The 15294-nt window shown below is 41.9% G+C and overlaps 1 protein-coding gene across 1 annotated transcript in view; it reads left to right on the plus strand.

The window, feature by feature from the left end:
• The first annotated feature begins 377 nt into the window (after positions 1-377).
• SEC16A (SEC16 homolog A, endoplasmic reticulum export factor) overlaps positions 378-15294 on the plus strand; it is a 30626-nt gene continuing 15709 nt past the window's right edge. The window contains exons 1-6 of the mRNA XM_082492460.1: positions 378-468; positions 4568-8443; positions 9021-9166; positions 12065-12150; positions 13103-13238; positions 14019-14217. Of these exons, the coding sequence (XP_082348586.1) occupies positions 4643-8443; positions 9021-9166; positions 12065-12150; positions 13103-13238; positions 14019-14217 (4368 nt within the window). The 5' untranslated portion in view covers positions 378-468; positions 4568-4642. The remainder of the gene's footprint in view (positions 469-4567; positions 8444-9020; positions 9167-12064; positions 12151-13102; positions 13239-14018; positions 14218-15294) is intronic.

Genomic DNA, 15294 nt, shown 5'->3' on the forward strand with positions numbered 1-15294 from the left:
GAGGGTACAGCCAGCAGCGCCGTGCCGACCCGGGGAGCCATGAAGACCCAGGCGGGACTCGAACCAGCGATTCCCGAGCCCAGAGCCACCCCAGCCAGGACGCGAACCGGCGACAGCCCAGTCCGGAGCCGCACTGCGCCTGCGCCGTGACGCTACAAGGCCGGCGCTATCGAGACCGCTTCCGCCCTTAGTGTTTGAGGTTTTTTTACCCTCTGACACTTCTGCCGTCCCCCTTTTCCTTTTAAAGGGACGCGGAAGACCGGGGAGGAAGGGGGAGGCGGCGGGAGAAAAACACAAACAAGCGCGCGCGGCCGTGGCGTCATCGCGCGACGCGGCGTGACACGTCGGCGGCGGCGGAACTCCCAGCCGGATGTTCCAAGATGGCGGCGAAGTGGGCCGGTGCTGCGGCCGTGAGGGGGGGCGGCGCCCACTGCTGAGGGGCCTCCGTCGGCGAGGGGGGGCTGCTAGGTACCGCGAGGGGTGGTTGAGGGAAGGGGGGGCACCGGGCCGGGGGTAGGCGGAGGGCTGGGGAATGCCGAGAGGGCTGCGTGAGGAGCGGCAGGGCCTGAGGTGCGGGCCCCGGGGCTGGAGCTGCCCGGTGCCGCCGTGCCTCAGCACGGGTGGGCCTCGGGGCAGGAAGGTGGAGGGTCGCTGGCGATCCCGGGACTCGGTCCCTGCTCCCGGTTGGAGCAAGGACCGCAAGGAGGGGCGAAGCGGTGGAACGGTGCCGTAGTCAGTAGGGCTGTGCTGCCGGGGCGGCTTTCCTGCGGGGTTTGGGTTGTTCGGGGTCGCCTTCAGTGCCGCGGTGGGACAGGAGCGCACGCTGCAGGCGTTCCGAGTAAGATTTCATGCGGGGGCTGGGAGGGGAGAGGGAGAGAAAAAGTGCTCCAAAAGTCAAAAGTATCGTCTGACGTTCGTTATCGTGTAGTTCCTTTGTCGAGACACAATACTTCTCGCGTCTCGGGGCTGTCTAGTTGTCAGGTGTCATAGGTGTGTGCTTTGCTGGAGTAGCAACTGGTGCTGACTCAGTAGTACGGCTGCCTGAGAGTGTTCAGGACCTGCTGGTGTGATGGGCTGGTAGTCAGTCTCCTTTACAAAACAAATGGGAATGTTTTATGCTGCCGCTCTCTATGAATCATCTTAAATTCAGTGATTTTGATTCCTAAAGAGCTATTTGTGCTGCATAACATTTGTAACTATTGTCGCCGTTTCTGAGAAAGCCGGTGGGAAGCCATCGGCAGTACTAAAGATGTAGTGCCATCCACATGTGTGCAGGTGTGCAGCTGTCTGCATAGGAAAAAAATGTCTGAAAAACTAGTGTCCCAGATACTGACTTTAAAGCTGCAAATCTTATTTTCCAGCTATTGTTGTCTTTGGGATCACAGTGGGTTTTTTTATTCACTTTGTTCTCGTTGTTAGGAATCTGTGATTCTTTGATTCTGTAACACGTTATCTGTTGTTTAGTATGTGCACGGGTGTGTGCAAACATGTGTGTATATATGGGCACACATGAAAATTAATATTAGTACTCTGTAACCTGCTTTGTGGGCATACTTATTCTTGTTTAAGAGTAATTTATTTATCTTATGTCCCTTGGAGATAGGATTAAATTAATCCCCCCCCCAATAAATTATTCTTTTATGCAGATAAATTTTCAGAGGAGTTTAAAACTAATCATGGCTATAGAGTCGTCAGGTGAAATTTATTGATGGTCTTGTATAGAGAGTGGTTTTAATCTTTTTTTTCCTCTTTGGTAACATTTTCTTGGCATGGTTGGAAACACCTTCTGCAATTGTTATTTCTGGTGACTAATGTTTAGCAGGCTGCTCTGCATTATCTACTAATAAACCTGCTGAAAGTTATGAATTTCCAAGCTAGATAAAGCAGAGATGGATTGCTATTAACTTACATAGTTATTTCTCGTTTGTAAACTTCTTAATACCAGCTTTTCTGTTAATATTGGATTGGGGGCAGGGAGAATCACTATCACCGAGTTGATATCTTCTGTTTAAATTACCTGACATGGGCACATTCATTTTATTTGGACTCAATTCTTCAAATCTTGCATGCTTTTACTACTGTGTGCAGTCTGTTAATATTAACTTTCCTTCTGTAAGGAATCTGATACCTTCGTATTGAACTTCTGTAATGCAACATTAGAGATCTTGTTATAGGAATGGCAAGCCAGCACTTTAAAGTAGAAGTCTACACTTATTCTAATTGGTTAATTACTGCTACTGGTTGTTACAAAAATGTGGTGAAGTATTAGGATTTTTTTCTTTGTGTACATCTGATAAGACTGTAAGGAATGAAGTCCACATTAGAAATTTGGAAGTGGATATTTGAGTTGTAAAAAGAGTTGGCTTTTGTGCTCAACTGTATTTCAGAAACAAGTTTTCTATTGAGAACAGAACTGCTAGGTAGATATCAACATTTTGTTCAGTTAAGTTAGTGCTTTCCAAGAGGTAACTGGCTTGACATGTGTTTCAATTACCTTTTTTTCCTCCCCACTTCACAGTATGTTGTATAAAAGCACTAGTTTATTTGGAGGGCAGGGAGGATTTTTTGCAGTTAGGTTAATACAGTAAAGAACATGGTGAAAAAATAAATGGGGATGTCCAGAACAGCCTGGGGTTTCTTAAGGATGTGGAAACCCAGGTGGGTGTTAAGGCAGGGTTTCCTGGTAACATGGTTGACAGTAAGCGTGGCCAGCTGGGAAACCTTCACCTCGGTATTGTATCGGGAGAACAGATTGCAAAGCACTAAAGCCTTTTTGTGAGTATTTCTTGATAGGAATTCAACAGGCAGCTGTGTTTTTAAAAAGAATGTTGAAGACAAATCCAAGTAATGCATGAAACTAAGGAAGCATTCCATTTAATGCTTTTCTGTTGAAGTCAGTTTCTGATGTTCTGTTTTAACAATACACAAATTTTAACAAATTTACAAAGTCTTAACTTAAGATATGGCTAGGAAATATATGGACATGGGGGAGAAATTGAGAGACACTGTCTCTCTTGGCTGGTACTTCAGGCTCTCTGAAGGAGGGACCTGGATTACACATAGGACTGTTGGGTTCTGCAGTGATGAGTAGAAGAAATTTTTCCCTAGGGTAAGTTGTACTGATGTCTGATAAAGTCTGTATAGATCATGCTGTGGTACTGGTCAGTATGCTTTTAGTTGGATTTTTTTGTTTATAAATCTTTATGAAATACATGTAGTTATTCAGTGTTCACTCAATATGTATTTTTTGTTAAGCAGAAGTGTTTTGCATTTGAAGTTCTCTATAGCCATTAGAATTTTGGCTTGATTTACAAACATCTGACTTTTCTGGTTTCCCATTTTATTACTCTTACTGAGAAGATGCTGAATCTTAAAAAAAAAGAACAAACTAAAAATTGCACAACTTTTGTCTGTCTTCTATAAACAGAAGTGTATCTGGTGTGAAACAATTGCTGTGGGTACTTTACGTGATAGAAACCATATTTGTTGTGTACTATTAGAAAACAAAACGTATCACATGTTGCTAAAGCTTCACTGAGCTGAACTAGACAATTACTGAACAAGAACTCTAGTTTTGTCAGCTTCCCTCCTCCCCAGATTGTTAAGGGGTGATAAAATTGAAAAATACATGTTCCTGAATAATTTGCTGAACTACGTACCAAATTCCTAACTGGTATTGTTTGGAGTTCTTGCTGGCAATGTTGGAATACTTCTATGCCTGTCCTTTCCACCCTGAAATACAGATGTAACTCTGATACTGTGCCCAAGTCCTACTAGTGTTGAAGCAAGAACATTGATTAATTAATAGGTGGATGGAGTTGATTGTCTTTTATATTCTTACATGCAGTTTTACTATTATGCAGCATTCATCTAGAAGAGAGAATATTTGTGATGAAAACCCAGTTACTTTTCTCAAAATAAATAATACTGTCCTACAGAATATTTTCTTTATTAAAACAAAAATGCCCTGTGTTCTGTTGAGGGGAATAACATCTGATGAATTCCTTCTTGAGATGCTTGCTTCTCATCTTGCCTGTAAAAAAAGGTCCATTCACACCGAGCAACAGTGCAACAGAGCCGAAGATCGTCTCTAACCGAATTGGTTATATAATAATCTCTCGACTCTTTGTAATTGAATTGAGCTTGCCATAGTGCTTGCAGGTTGTATTGTAGGCTGACTGATGCTGTGTCTTGTCTATGATGCATGCTTCTGCTTGGAACAAATTTGGGGAAATGTAACACTAATACCATTGGTGCTTTAACAGTCTGAGATTTTAACATTTGTACAGGACTGAACTGTGTTTAATTACTCTTACTTGAAGCTATTTGTTAATGCAGTTGTTAAATAGTGTGCATTGTTACCACATGACATTAAACTTCATTAATACCGGACTTGGATTTAGAAATGCAATGTTATATGTAAATTTCTTACGTATTCTGGAGAATAGAGAGACATTTTCCACTTCAAGTTATTTGAGTATTTTTTTTTCCTAAAATAATACATGCAGCACTTAAGCATTTTTTTGTGAGAAAGGAAACTGACTTCTTGTCTTTTTTGCTTTAACAGGGTGGAAGAAGGAATCTGTCTACAGCATCCACTACTAGTTTGTCATCTAGCATCTGACCCTGCTAGAAGGCCATCATGCAGCAGCCTCCACAGACTGTTGCAGCAGGAGCAGCAGCTCCACCTCCTGCAGGCATTGCTCGGAACATGTACTGGAGAAACAGCTCGCTCAGTAAACGAGCAAATGCAACAGCTGCCCCAGTGCAGCCTGTGACAGACCCTTTTGCATTTGGCAGACAAACTCCACAGAGTTCCCCTTTAGATAATCCATCCAAGGGCAATGCATTGGTTATGCAAAGTTCTTCCCCAGCAGTGTTTCCGCAGCCAGCTGTCATGCATACTTCTCCATCACGTGCAGGGGACAATCCTCATGGACCACATATGTCTTTATCAGCTCCTGTATCTCAACCAGGAATAAATACAAGTACGTTTTCTAATGTTCCGATTCCTTCGCCGTCCCCAGGATATGTTATAAATAGTAATACAGAAGTGCATCCAAATGCAGATCTTGGACTCCGTGGGCCTGCAGTACCATTGCATTATAATACAGGAGCAGCAGTTGAAAATTCTTTCAGTGTGCATCCTGGAACAGTGTCCACGTCAAACAAACCTGGAGGTAGACAAGATGTTGTTAGAGATCCAAATGATGTTCCTTCAGGACCCACTGCAACAGCACTCTTGCCTCCACCTCCTCAGCAGCCTATGTCTCAGTGGAGGCCTGTTCAAGGTAACCTGCAGTCTCCAGTTCGAAATTTTGTGCCCTATCCTGAGCCATCTTCTCAGATTGACGTTCATAATGTTTCTCAGTCTTCTGTTAGCGCTACTCATCCACCCCCACAGCAGGGCCCTGTACACCAAGGTATTCCACAAAATATCGTGCAAACGCCTTTATCCGTTGGTTGTGAAAAGAATGGGAAAAATGGCTCTGCAAATAGCAGTCATCATGTGAACAGCATCCAGCCTGGAAATGTGTTTAGGCAGAACACAGAAATGACTAACGCTTGGTTAAATCAACCTTACCAGGAACAGTTTTACCCACAGCCACCATTGCAAGACTCCAGTTTTGTCATTCCCACAGCTCAGGAAAATAACCCCAAAAACCAGTCTCCAGGTATGTCTGAAACATCAAATAGACCTATTCCCACAGATCGAGATTCAGGAACTCTCTCCATGTTTTTCAAAGGGGATGAGACAGAAAATGAAGAAATACTTTCAACTGAAAAAAATTACATAGTTGAGAAAACGGAGTTTGATGCTTCTCAGCCAAATTCAGCATCCTTGTATCACCAGCCAATGCATCCTCAGCGGGTTGCAGCTAGTGTTCTCTCTCAGGCGCAGATTGGTACAGGTTCAGCCAATGAGATGGTACAAAAAGGAATGGATGTCCAGTACTTTTCTAAAATTGTCAGTCAGCAGGAGACACAGGCTGCTAAGCACTCTATGTTTGTTAGTGATGACAAAGCATGTATAGGTGACACGTCTGGGAATGGTGGGTCACAGTATGAAAATGTTGAGAACCTGGAGTGCATTCAGAATCAAGAAGTGCTGCCAAGTGAACCTCAGAATCTCAGTGCTTCATCCCCTGCTGCTGGTCCCGATCTGTACAGATACGGATCGTTTCCAGGTCAGATGCTTCCAAAGAATGCTGTTGTGAGCCATGCTGAAGGAGGACCAAATTTGGAGGCACCTGATTCATTACCTCATCCTGTCCGACCAGATAGTGTATCTTCAAACTATAGCAACATTAGCCACAGGAGCACTTCTAGCTCAGCAAGACTTCAAGAGCAAGTCGGTACGTTTATTCAGCAAGAAAGTGGGAAGCCTGATGAAGAATCTTCGGCTAGCTTCTTTAAACAGATTGACTCCTCTCCTTTGGGAGGCGATTCAAGTGAGCTAAACCTGGGCAAGAACTACCACCACAGTAATCTATCCCAACCTCCAACTCCAAGTCCTCCGAAGCCTACAGGAGTATTTCAGACAAGTGCAAATAGTTCTTTCGAACCTGTGAGGTCCCATGGAGTTGGTATAAAACCTGCTGAGATTGATCAAGCAAAGATGGTGGTTGAATTAAGAGAGAATCACTCAAACCAAAAGAATATCAAGAAGAATGCAGCTGTACCAGCTGCATCTCCAGGTAATCTTGAACAGCCACCAGATAATCTGGAAACTATTTTCATGCCTCAGGTACACCCACTGCCTCTTGCAATCACTGGTGAAGCTGGAAATGTGTTGCACTCTGGACCTGTTATGGAAAACATACAGTCAATATCTGAGAGAAGGTCCTCAACAAGATCTCAGGGAGCAGTTAAGAAGTGTGATAGCCCAGCGACAACTCTGTGGGCTCATAATGAGTTACCTAATTTTGGGGGAAATGTTCTTCTAGCTCCTGCAGCTCCTGCAGTGTATGTACCTGCCAAACAAACTGTAGAAGTCATTCAGCCACCAGAAGAAGGCCTGTCTAATCAGCAGCCAAGTAAAGCAGGGACTATTGCTGTGCAGCTTTCCCAAGATGGAAATATATCTTCGGAAAATCTTGAGAATCCTCCCAAAATGGGAGAAGAGGAGGCTCTTCAGTCTCAGGCAAGTTCTGGTTATGCAAGTTTGTTGTCTTCTCCACCTACAGAGTCTTTGCAAAATCAACCTATCCTGATTGCTCAGCCTAATCAAAGCTATAACTTGGCTCAGCCAATTAATTTTTCTATTTCTCTATCTAATCAGCTAAGCAGCAATGAAAACAATCAGCCAATGAAGGACTCTGGAGTTGGGGACAAGCCTGCAATGGGTCCCCAAACTTCACATGCTAGTGGGATCATTTCTGGGGAAAACGTGCCATTACCTGTGATGCAAGTTGGATCTCTGTTAGTTAATGCACTTCCAAATACTAATCTTTTAAGACATAATTTATTACAGAGCCCTGTTAATTCCTCTGATACTGCTTCTAATCAGCCTGCAAACTTGCTCATGAAAACTCCGCTTAATTTGGCTCCAGAAGGGCAAAAGAATGTTAATATGGAAAGTTTTGTTCCTGAATTTGCTAGCAAGCCAGGGTCTAATTCATCTGTTTCTCCTGGGACGAGTCTCCCTAGTGGAAGTGCAAGTGCACTAGTATCCCCTGTTAATTCTGTAGTACAGGCTAATAATTCTGCAAATCATTCAAATAGCAAAGAAGAAGCTGCTGGAGTGCTTGACTTCACAGTGTCACGGATGTTGGAGAAAAGCAGTGCAAGTAATTCTGTACAGGTGCATAATCAGTCGCTTTCTGGTGGTCCAGTATATCCTCAACAGTCAGCTGGTAGTGCTGGTCAGGTGGGTCCTGAGATGCATGACAAACAAAATTTTTATCAACAGGTGACAAAAGATGTACAGCATCAGGCTCTCTCAGACAGAGCTGTACAGGGAGCGTTGCCATCTCAACCGCAAATGCAGGTAGCTCAAATGCAACAACCAACATCATCTGGGCAGTCCTCAGGTCCTTCGAACTACCAGATTGCCCCAGGGACTAAAGCCATGCAGGCGTCACAGCAGCGTGAGAACCAGGTGCTGAGTAACCATCCTCAACCTGTGGGTCCCCAAGAGGCAAGTTCAGCACAGCTGACAACAAGGTACGACCAGATGAGTCCTGATAAGCCACCGGCATCTGGACAGCCATCAGGTGCTCCGGCTTCCACAGCCCCTTCGACCACCACCAGTCAGTCAGTCATGCCAGGTGTGCAACAAGACCTGCAGCGTCCACCCCTGCCTCAGACTCCTCAGGATGCCTTTGGTCCACCCCAGAACCCTTACTACTACTATAGACATCCTTACGATGCTTACCAGCCTCCATATCCGCCACCTTATCCTCCTACAGACCCTAGAACAGCAGCTCATCTTTATTACATGGTAAGTTTTTCTTTTTCCCTTCCTCCCCCTTCAGAATGTATTAGTAATTTTCATCTTTGAATTAGGGGTTTAAACAGTTGTCATGATCAATGTTCAATATATCATTGATGTTATGTATTTAATTGTAGGGAAAATCTGGATAGCAGTAACAAAACTTACATTACAGAGATTATAAAAACTTAAAGTAGTTGCTAATACTAATTCCGGTTGGCACAGATGTTGGCTGATAGCAATTTATTTGGTTCTTTGGAAAAAGTTGGCAGTTATAACTGTTTTAGCTGTCCAGGTGTTAAAATTTGGTTCCCATCTGCTGCCTGAATTACTGACAGCTGAGCAGAGTGGCCGGTGTAGTGGTTGAACTGCCTTTAGTCCAGATGTAATCTTTTTTCTTAAGTTTAGGATATTAATAGACTTGAATATAACTTGCCACAACAGGTATCGAAAGGTATACTGTAGTCTGTCGATGTGTATCTCTTCAGGTATCACAGCTGTGGTGTGTATGGTGATTTGTTTGGTTTTAAAGGTTTATTCTTGGCGGTGGGAAGCCTCTTACCTTACATGTCAATCTCTCTTCTAGGAGGATAGCTACGGACAGTATGACCCACGGTACAGACACTATGATAGCACCGGCACTGCTTATATGGAACCAGGGAGCTATCGGTATTCTGAGCCTGAACGTCCTAGTTCTAGAGCTAGTCACTGCTCTGACAGGCCTCCTTCTAGGTATGCAATTCTTAAATTGAGTAAAGATCTGGTACACCCTGAAGCAGTGAGTGTAATGATGCCTGTTGAAGTTTTATAGCATAAGCCGCGGTGAGGAAGTTCAAAAACTCATTGTGTGCTGCCATAGGAACAGATGGTATCAAATGCAGTGTCTGAAAGGGATACGATTCTGCAGTCTTTTCTCTTGCTAAGGCTTTATTACTCCTTTCATTCAGTTCTCTCGGTGGTTGTTGGCTTTTCTGCCAGGCAGGAAGTCACCACAGTGGACTCGGTGCTGAGGTTAGCTCTTTTTCACATGTGCTGTGGAATAGCAGGCTATGGGTTTGTTAATCAATAGCAGTTTAGTTTCTGGCTAGCACTTAAGTAGTAGCCCCCAGTTCTGTTAATAAATGGCACTTTTGCACATTGTTCTGGGATTTGACTAGCAAGCGTAGCAGTACGTGTGGCCTACTGATAGACAGTGTTTCAGATGTTCAGAAGACAGAGATGGTGAATGAAGTGAACACATCCTGGTTCTGTGTCAGATTAGTATGTCTGATGATTACTTTAACTGTGTGGATAAGCTTTCTCATAAAACTCCCTAACAAACAGTGGTCCTTGTAGCAAAGGTGCACCGTGGGCATGTTTTGCCCACTGACTTCCCTACAGGTTTTGATGCAGGTAGCACACGAATTAGGAAAACTTGAAAGCCTTGGTCTGTCTGATTATATGAAATAAAAAATCTGAGAGAGGGAAATAATGTGTTCAGATGCTACTTGCAAATACTAAATAAAAAGCAGAAATATCTAATATTTCTCAAGCAAGAAGCAGCAAATTACCTTCCAGGGATTGCTGCTTTCTGATGATTATTGCATAAGTGATTTGTATGAACTTCAAATTAATGACAAAAGGTTACCATTGCGTTATATGGTGGGTGGGTTTGCAGGTTTCTGAGAGAGAACACCGGTTATCTGTCTGGAAATGATGAAATCTTTTGCAGTATTTGTTGTTGTTGGTAGTTCGCTCATAGAGCAGCCTTCAAATTAAAAATACAACATTTTGCTTACCACCTCTAGAAGGTGATAGGAAGTCTATATTGGCCTTGAGGAGTACAAAACAATGGCTGTAACTGCATGTGATAACTTTTGTCATCTTCTTAAGGGAATCTAAGTGCACTGTGAGATCGTGTAATGAGATATTAACCTCTAGTAGCACTTCCTGGTGTGTACTCTTCTTACATACTTTTTTTTTTTTAAAGGAGGTTACAATTCCTAGAGGTGGCATTGGGCAGATCAAAGCCTGTTATGAGTGGCTGTGTCAGTGGTGTGTGATGTGACAGTGGAGTCGGATGTGGACTGTGGTATGGTACTGCAGGGCAGCAGAGCCTAAGAGTAGCAAAGTCAGTGTGATAGCACCTCTGAAACTCACCCTTAGTGTACCAGTATTGATGATGCAGCTTTGTAAACTCTGTTTGGTGAGGGGAAGGGAGTAACATTTTTCTGAAGGAGACTGAGAAGATTGGTTGGTCAGATAAACCTGATCTGATAAGATCAAATCGCCTCCTCTGCAGAGGGAGATGCTGTGTTAGCAAGCTTCCGACATGTTCCAGGGAGGAGCATCACTTGACTGACTTGGTCACTTTGGAGTTTGTACGATCAGTTGTATGATCAGTTGTAGAGGAGCATGAAAGCTCCTGTCATTCCATGTTTGCGTTAAATATCTTTACCTCCTGTGCATGTGTGTGTATATATACGTGTGTTCGTGAGTCTATGCACACGTGTATATACAAATGTGTAGATATAAACATACATGTATGTGCATACACGTGTAGGTACACACATATATGTGTACAGACATGTATGTAGACACACTACATTTTTCATCTAACATTCATCTTCTAGCTTTTTTCAGAAATTGAGGGATGGTGTCCTAAAAATGGCATATAATAAAGGTTCATGATTTTTCAAGTAGTGGCCACATCTTTCTTTTTCCATCAAAAGTATTCTAATTATCTTTTGTATATATCTCTGCACCGACTTCGATAAGAAAAGGGCAATAACTTAGAAGATGCCTGGAATTAGTTGTGTAGTGATGTGCTGTGTTACAGTTGCATCTCAGCGCTATCTCGTTTATTCACTGAGGTATTAAATGTAAGGATGTGCTAACACTCGAAACATTGCTGCATCTGCTGAAAAGCTGAGATTGAGAAACAGACTGAGTGCAGAATTCAAATAAAGCACTGGGATTATGGTACTGCTAGCCCTACAATGTTAATATTCTGTGTGCCTGCCAGTCGCAGATCGGCATCAGCTCTGTGTTGAACAAGGCGGTACAGTATTGAGTTCTTTGGCCAGGTACCAAAGAAAGGTGTAGTGCATTTCAGTTTTGTTTCTTTTCTGGCTGTATTTAACACTGGTGACAGATGCGACAATGGCAGCCCTGGAGGATGAAATCTATTATCAGAATTATCTATGAGGGTGCTAGTTCATGTGTTGACCCGTTTTCATGACCTCTTCTCCAGACCATAGTCCTCTTTTCATCACCATAAGTTGTATAACAGAACACTGTTAAAGCAGAGGGAACAATTATTTCATTACTTCAGTTACTAACTTCTCTGTTGAGACAGCTCAAAGGATGCTAATTATAGCATTAGTTTTTGTGATAAATTGCCTATAAGTAATTAAACTTATCACCAAAGCAGTTCTCAAAAACGACTAGATTACTGTATAGTAAGGGCTGTTAGCTTTTTATGACACATAACAATTTAGCGATGCATTGGTTTGTAAAGTCTTAACTTTATGATTCCTTGATTTCCTCTAAATGCATTACTTTAAATATGAAACTCTACCTTGTGGCATAGTTCTTAGAAGAGGTTGAAGGACGAATAATAACTATTTATATCTATGCGCTTTCTTTCAGGCAAGAGTATACTGAAGATTATTATACAAAAAGTGGATGGAGTGATTATTATCCAGGGTATTACCCAAACTCATATGATTATGGAGGTAAGGTGTCAAAATGAACTCTGAATTTTTCTATAGAAAATTGCAGGTTTAAACAAAGATTTATGGGGAAGAGGAACTTTGAGATCGGAGAATTATTATATTTTTCCATGTAAATAAAACTGATATCCTTTCCACAATCAGCAAGAATAAAGTTATGCTTGCTGAAAATTGATCTTTGGGCCTACTTCAGTTCTTAATACCATGCCATCCTTCCTGTATGTTTTTTTATTCAGTAGAAGTAGTAAATAGAAAATAAATTGTTTTTTCCTCACTCCCAGCCTTCAGTCTGCCTTTCCATTGTGCAAGCACACCATTGTAAGTCTACAGAATAGTTTTATTCAATGTGTTGCAAGCCTGCCATTCACTGGGCTGTATCCTTGGTGTGTAACTTGCAGGCAGACTTCTAAAGTAAATCTTGGGTGTAAACAGAAATTGACTCGTGACTAGAATTTGGTTTTGTCCATAATTATCTGAATGCTCACAGAGACATACTGGCATCGGTAATCTGAAGCTAATTGCTTGTATAGTGCCTGGGAGGATTTTAAGCAACATCTGTCCACATCCTGAGACGTTTAGCACAACACTCTGAAGACTGATCACAAAGATTCTTTTAATATTTATTATTATCATATCATGTTATGATCAAGTTTTAAAGTGGTTAGAAAATATCTGTCTCTCTGATGGTAAACACTGTCCCTTCAAGAGTTTCTAGCTAGCTATAATACACGTGTTTCTTTGAAAGGTGTGCAAGTGATTCTTTTAGTTGTGTTTTTGTTTTGGCTTTTTTGTTAAGTAAAATTTAGTAGAGATATTTATGTAGCTTTAAGTACATTACTTTAGTTTTGCTATAAGCTTCAGGACCAAATCATCATGTAATTAAAGAGAAAGGAGTAGAAAAAGGTTATAGGCGATGGCTTCTGATACCTACACTATTTCTTTTAATTTTCCAAAGATCCAAGTCGCTGGGAACGTTACTCATCAGCATACGACCCCAGATACAGAGATCCTAGAAGTTATGATCAGAGGTATTGGTATGATGCTGAACACAACCTTTACCAGAAGAGAGAAGCTTATCCATATGGCAACAGGTTTGTCCATTTGATTCATGTTCCCTCAATGCTCTTTCCAGATGTAGGCCAGCACGGGGCCCAGGTGCTGATGATGATCAGAGAACTAGTGCGTATGTCTGAGTGAAGGCGGAGAACCTGGTATTGGTTTCTTCAGGGCTGAGCTCCTCCCACAGCCAGAAAATTAAGTTACGGCAGTGAGTGTTAAAACAAAGGCTGAGGCTTTGCTTGTGCACTAACAGCAATACTACTTTATTTGCTGAAGATCTGCCCAAAGCCTTCAAAAATTATGAGCTGTTGTGACAGTTGTACCAGGCATCAGAATTTTAGGGTATCGTGCAGCTTTGTAAATAAAATATTTAATATTCTGTAGGAATGCAGATGCATCCTGTAACAGACTATTGAAAAACAGTATTACACATATTTCACAGGTATATGTTGCTAGTCCTTTCTGTAGCTTCAACATAGATCATTGAGAAAAACCAAATGAGCTGTCGTGTCACCCTTAAGAAAAGGATTTAAGGCAGTAGGACTTGTTTTCAGATTGGGTGAACATTATGTGTGTTTTCCTGGAACAGACTCTGAGTGTGATGTTGGTCTTGATCTTGAATATTCTGGATGAACTTCTTGAAGAAATGTCAGTTTGTTTACTGTAATAAAAACCTCAATCTAGGTAATAATCTAAAAGCCCGTCTGAAGTTAGGTGCAGTTTTCTTCTTGACAGGTATGCAGCGAAGTCACTTCCCTCAGGAATAGGGGTGGCTATGTTAATTTTTGCTTGTGTGTTTCTTTGTTCTTCAGACATGATCGATATGAAGATAACTGGAGATATGATCCTCGTTTTACTGGAAGTTTTGATGATGAATCTGAACCCCATAGAGATCCTTATGGTGATGAATTTGATAGACGCAGTGTCCACAGTGAACATTCTGGGCATAGTCTCCGTAGCTCCCGCAGTGTTCACAGTCACCAGAGTAGTTTCAGCTCTCGCTCTCAACAAGTGAGTTTCAAATGGTCACATCAAGTATTCTTTCAGCTGAGCTGGGTCTTTTTCTATGTTACGGGTGGGTGAAACATTAGAAATGTGGAAATATGTCTGGGTTTAGCTTGGGGAATATGTATTTTGAAAACTCTTATTCTGTAAGTTAAGTTTGAATTTAGTTAGTTAAGTTAGTTTTGAATTTAATATTTATCACAGTTGTCAAGAGTACTTTAACCAAAATCAGCACTCAGCTGTGCAAGTTGCCACACACACAGAAATGGAAAATTTCCTCTCTTGAATCCATTCGCTGTTTGTGAGAACTTTGCCCTTACTGTGCTTGGCAGTAGTTGATAATGTGCCTGGCTTTCAGTATTAGGTTGTTTTTTCTCATCACAAGCATGAATGCTATTACTGAACTTGGGATCCATTAAAAGACTAACTACATATTTGTGTGATGTTATTTTGACTTTAAAAGCAAAACCCAAATCGAACTGACTGCTCATCTACTTGCGCCATAAGTACAAATACCTGAAAAACAAAGAGAATATTTGGGTAATGGTTGAGGTGCAATCTTTGGACTGTGTCAGTTCCAGTTGGAATGGAAAGCGTCATTTCAGCTGTAGTCTCATGTGTTGGTTCATCATGTTTCTTGGAAGCTTAATTGGAGTTCAGACTGGAAAACCACCTAATTTAGGAATATTGAAAATAGTACTGGAGATCACTTAGGCGTTAATCTTCAGGCACCTGAAGTCATTTAGGCATTCATCAGGTTTAATCAGGTGAGACTTTCTGTCAGTGTTACAGCAGAGGTGAACACTGATTCCAATCTGTATCAGCAACACTTGAATCGATAACACATTTTACAATGTTATTCTTCATACAAGCACATAGACATTCTGTTGTGAGAGAACTGAACATACTTGGATGGGAACAGATCAAATGGTACTAAAAACGCTGAGGAAGAACACTTAAAATTTATTTATTATCTTCTATAGCCTATTGCTGCAGGTGTCTTGCAGGATAGCTTTGTCAAATGTAGTGCTGGTAGTAAGCCTGGTTTACGAACAGTGTAAAGAATTGAAGCCGGGAGGAATG

This window comes from Vanellus vanellus (genome assembly GCF_965231255.1).
Source record: "Vanellus vanellus genome assembly, chromosome: 18".
Classification (NCBI taxonomy): Eukaryota; Metazoa; Chordata; class Aves; order Charadriiformes; family Charadriidae; genus Vanellus; species Vanellus vanellus.